At 40.4% G+C, this 4,211-nt stretch overlaps 1 protein-coding gene across 2 annotated transcripts; it reads right to left on the bottom strand.

Annotated features, from left to right (window-relative positions):
* Positions 1 to 737: 737 nt before the first annotated feature.
* On the bottom strand, positions 738 to 3,556 carry LOC139095639 (peptidoglycan recognition protein 4-like). 2 transcript variants are annotated; one of them, XM_070647029.1, is made up of 7 exons: positions 3,308 to 3,556; positions 2,874 to 3,074; positions 1,856 to 2,680; positions 1,238 to 1,359; positions 1,082 to 1,175; positions 945 to 1,028; positions 738 to 866 (listed from the first exon to the last, which is right to left on the bottom strand). In XM_070647029.1, exons 1-7 carry the CDS (start codon positions 3,525 to 3,527, stop codon positions 745 to 747), a joined length of 1,668 nt encoding a protein of 555 aa, XP_070503130.1. In that variant the 5' UTR covers positions 3,528 to 3,556; the 3' UTR covers positions 738 to 744. The 2 variants fall into 2 exon arrangements, with proteins under 2 accessions (XP_070503130.1, XP_070503129.1); XM_070647028.1 differs by having other exon boundaries at positions 738 to 1,028.
* Between the last annotated feature and the right edge of the window lie 655 nt (positions 3,557 to 4,211).

Here is a 4,211-nt window from a genome sequence, read left to right as displayed (position 1 = left end):
ACCGACCAAGATTTGAGACAGTTGAGTCCACAACAGCGTGGCTGCTATTTTGAGGATGAAAAACAGTTGAAATTTTTTAAAAAATATTCCATCCAAAATTGCATAATCGAGTGTGAGTCAAATTATTCCCGAAATTATTGCAATTGTTCGGAATTTTGGCATCCAATTGAGGATGAAAATTATTGTTATAAATATGGAGACCATGAAATGTGTGAGGAAGTGTTCTGCATTGACTTTCTTTTAGATGACATTCCATCATCACCTGCTTGTTCCTGTCTACCAACATGTGACTCTGTTACATTATAAATTTTCAACACAATTGGATGAAATTTCAATAAATTTACGTGTCAACACTGAAGATGCATTTTATTCCGACGATATCAGCAATTTACATTCTCGGATTTGTTTCGTATGTCGGTGGACTTTTGGGACTTTTTGCTGGCATTTCAATGCTCTCAATTGTTGAAATTTTCTATTTTTTCATTATTCGTCTTGTTGTTGATATGTGGACGACAATCAGGGGTCATCAATAAGGTTGACTAGTGCGTTTCTAGTGTGCGCCTCTAGTGTGCGCATCTAGTTTGCTCCAATATTGTGCGCACCTAGTGTGCGCCATTATTGTGCGCATCTAGTGTGCGCCATTATTGTGCGCCATTATTGTGCGCATCTAATTTGCGCCTCTATTGTGCGCTTCTAGTGTACATAACCTCAATATAACCAAAATAAAACACATTAAATTAATTGCTAAGTCGTAGTTTTATTTCCATATCTAGGCCATAGCTTAATTTGATCCATTAATAAAGCACCTGGTCCAGGTTGACCAAAATCACTTCGTCCAAAGACTTTGTAGTCTTCTGTCAGCTTCCCTAAAATTAATCCATCATCAAAGAGTCGTTTTAATGACAATTCAACTTCAGCTGCTGGTGGAAAGTATCGATAATCACCAAGAACGATGACTGATATGCCTGCATTTGGTAGAAGTGTTGATTGACCAATTATGTCCCATCCACGTCCTTCAAAGAGGATACCTAAAATGACACATGTTGCTTGGTGTTTCTGACATAATTTTGAGTGACATTACCTCTTCCAGCAACCAGGAAGTTGTACACAATGTCATCATATTCAGATTTAAGTTGATCAGTTTCAACCTTTTTGACCTCCTTGATACAGCCAGCCTGAAATATTCACAATTTTAGACATGAAGGCATTAAGAGTTTTGTATGAAAATCATGCTTACTAAGTCTGAGCAGCCCTGGTTGGTGATATGTCCAATGATATTCCAGTTCATGGTTCTATTGAATTTTGGTAATGATTTAGGTGTCAGTGCTCCCCACTCCTCTCTACGATGGACCGTGTATACTAAAATGGTAATTTGAATATCAATTTTTATGTGGCTTGGTGTCTCTGTGTCTCTATGTCTCTGTGTCTCTTGTGTCACTCCTGTGTCTCTTGTGTCTCTGTGTCTCTTGTGTCTCTTGTGTGTCTCTTGTGTGTCTCTTGTGTCTCTTATGTCTCTTGTGTCTCTTGTGTCTCTTGTGTGTCTCTTGTGTGTCTCTTGTGTCTCTGTGTCTCTGTGTCTCTGTGTCTCTGTGTCTCTGTGTCTCTGTGTCTCTGTGTCTCTGTGTCTCTGTGTCTCTTGTGTCTCTGTGTGTCTGTGTCTCTGTGACTCCTCTGTGTCTCTGTGACTCTGTGTCTCCATGTCTGTGTGACTCTGTGACTCTGTGTCTCTGTGTCTCTGTGTCTCTGTGTCTCTGTCTCTGTGTCTCTGTGTTTCTGTGTCTCTTGTGTCTCTTGTGTCTCTTGTGTCTCTTGTGTCTCTTGTGTCTCTTGTGTCTCTTGTGTCTTCCTAACTTACATGAATGATAGTTCTTCATATTGGCAACAGCACTATTTAATGAATCAGCCGTTAAATCTCGATGCATCAAGTCATCCTGTGAAAATATCAAATATTGACTGCTTATATTGCCCGATTCCTGAAAGAACTTGATGAAATTTTCCAATAAAATAATTTGATCAAGTGACGGACTCGTTGACTTGTAATTTCCAATAAATGCAATCATAATTCCAATGCTGTTGTATTCTGTAGCAGCAATATTCCTCGTATGTTGTCCTTGATACCCAAAACCACGTCCTTCATAGACATTCCCATCAGCACCGATAAGAAAATTGTATGGAATATCTTCAAGGCTGAAATCCTGAATTTGAATTGATTTTACAGCTTCGATGCAGTCAGTCTGATTAGTACAAAACCTCCCACCAGTATGTCCAATAATGATCCTCTTAATCGGTGTCTGTAGCTTGGTGATGTTGCTTGATCTTGGCAGTTCAGCACCCCAGTCATCGCGTGTCATGAAGAATTCTGGATAAAGGTTTGATTCAGTCGTAGTTGGCTGTGATGTTGTTGTTGATGTCGTTGTGGACTGTGTTGTGGTCGTGGTTGTGGTTGTGGTTGTGTCCTCTGTTGTTGTTGTCTCTGTCGTGGAATTTGACGGATCTGTAATTGGCTCATCTGTTACTGTATCAGTGGATTCTGGAGTGGTCGTTGTTGTTGTTGTAGTATCTGTAGTCGTTGTTGTGGTATCTGTAGTCGTTGTTGTTGCATCTGAATCTGTTGTTGTTGTTCCTGGATCTAAAGTGATTGTTGTAGTTGGATCTGGAGTAATTATTGTTGTTGTAGAATCTAGAACAGAAATTGAGATTTATGCAATAAAACGTAAGCCTCTATGGCATGTCTCTGTGGCATGTCATTGTGGCATGTCTCTGTGGCATGTCTCTGTAGCATGTCTCTGTGGCATGTCTCTGTGGCATGTCTCTGTGGCATGTCTCGGTCATGTCTCTCTGTCATGTCTCTGTCATGTCACATGCATACCTACCTAAATCATTTGTTTTATTCGCACGTATCACATAATAAGACACAACAGATGCAATCACAGATAAGACAACGATAAGCAGGACTATGGCAATTCCAGCACCTCTTTTGGTTCTCAGAAATTTGATAAGATTCTCAACAACCTTAGTCTTTCGGGTTATTGATAAAAACGATGTAAACGAATTGTTCCGACTTGGTTTTCGTTCTAAAATTGATAAATATTTTTGAGTTATTTTTGGGGGGTCGTTCGGGGGTTACGTAACTTGATGGTGGGCAATTTAACTGGATTTGACTGAATTTGACTCAATTTTACTAGATTTCCGCAAGTTAAGTTGAATCTAATTCAGATGAGTCAACTAAGAGTCATCTCCGTAGGGTTACGTAACTCACGAACGACCCCCAATGTACCCGACCCACTAATGACCCATTATACCATACCTGGTGACGGATTATTGTAATAATTATTATAAATCACATTAATATTTTCACTTTTTTCAAATTTCATATTTGGTGGTATGCTGGCTGCCATAACCGGTACAGGAGCACTTGCTGCTGGTCTACTTAAGTCTACATACTGTCTCGCTATATCAGCAGCTGCAATTGAACTGTCAATTGTTGAAAATGAGTCATTTCGTTGAAATTGACGATTTATATCCATAATGTCAATCTACAATGTTGACAAGTCGAATGGCTTAACAAAACTGGTTTGTACAATGATTTATTTCTGTTAAATTTTCATTATCTAATCAAAGAGAGCTTGACAATTGCTTTTTACAGTTTTATAGAGATAGTCGAATAGTAGATTGGGTGAAATTAATTTGAAAAATTGTCAATATCCGCTCGGGGCAGATATGTAGTCAGGAAGTGTTTCAGAAGTCTTTGACCCGAGTTGACCGAACTTCGCTCGACCAAAGTTGACCGAACTTCGCTCGACCCGAGATGACCGAACTCCGCTCGACCCAAGATGATCAAACTTCACTCGACCTGAGATGACTGAGCTTCGCTCGACCCAAGTTGACTGAGCTTCGCTCGACCCAAGTTGACTGAACTTCGCTCGACCCGAGTTGATTGAACTTCGCTCGACCCGAGTTGACTGAACTTCGCTCGACCCGAGTTGACTGAACTTCGCTCGACCCGAGTTGACTGAACTTCGCTCGACCCAAGTAGACTGAACTTCGCTCGACCCGTTGGACTGAACTTTACTCACAGGTCGAGCTCTTTTGGTCATACAAGGTCGAGCGAAATTCGATCATCTCGGGTCGAGCGAAAATTAGTAATGTCAGTTCGAACTCATTCGGTCATCTCAGTTTGAACTGAATTTGGCTACTCCGATCGAGCTGAA

The sequence above is a fragment of the Chironomus tepperi genome, unplaced genomic scaffold (genome assembly GCF_022539635.2).
Source record: "Chironomus tepperi strain 1889 unplaced genomic scaffold, CSIRO-AGI_Ctep_v1 contig_370, whole genome shotgun sequence".
In the NCBI taxonomy this organism is placed as follows: domain Eukaryota; kingdom Metazoa; phylum Arthropoda; class Insecta; order Diptera; family Chironomidae; genus Chironomus; species Chironomus tepperi.
The sequence above is the reverse complement of the archived record's forward strand: the minus strand, read 5'-3'. Positions and strand labels throughout refer to the sequence as shown.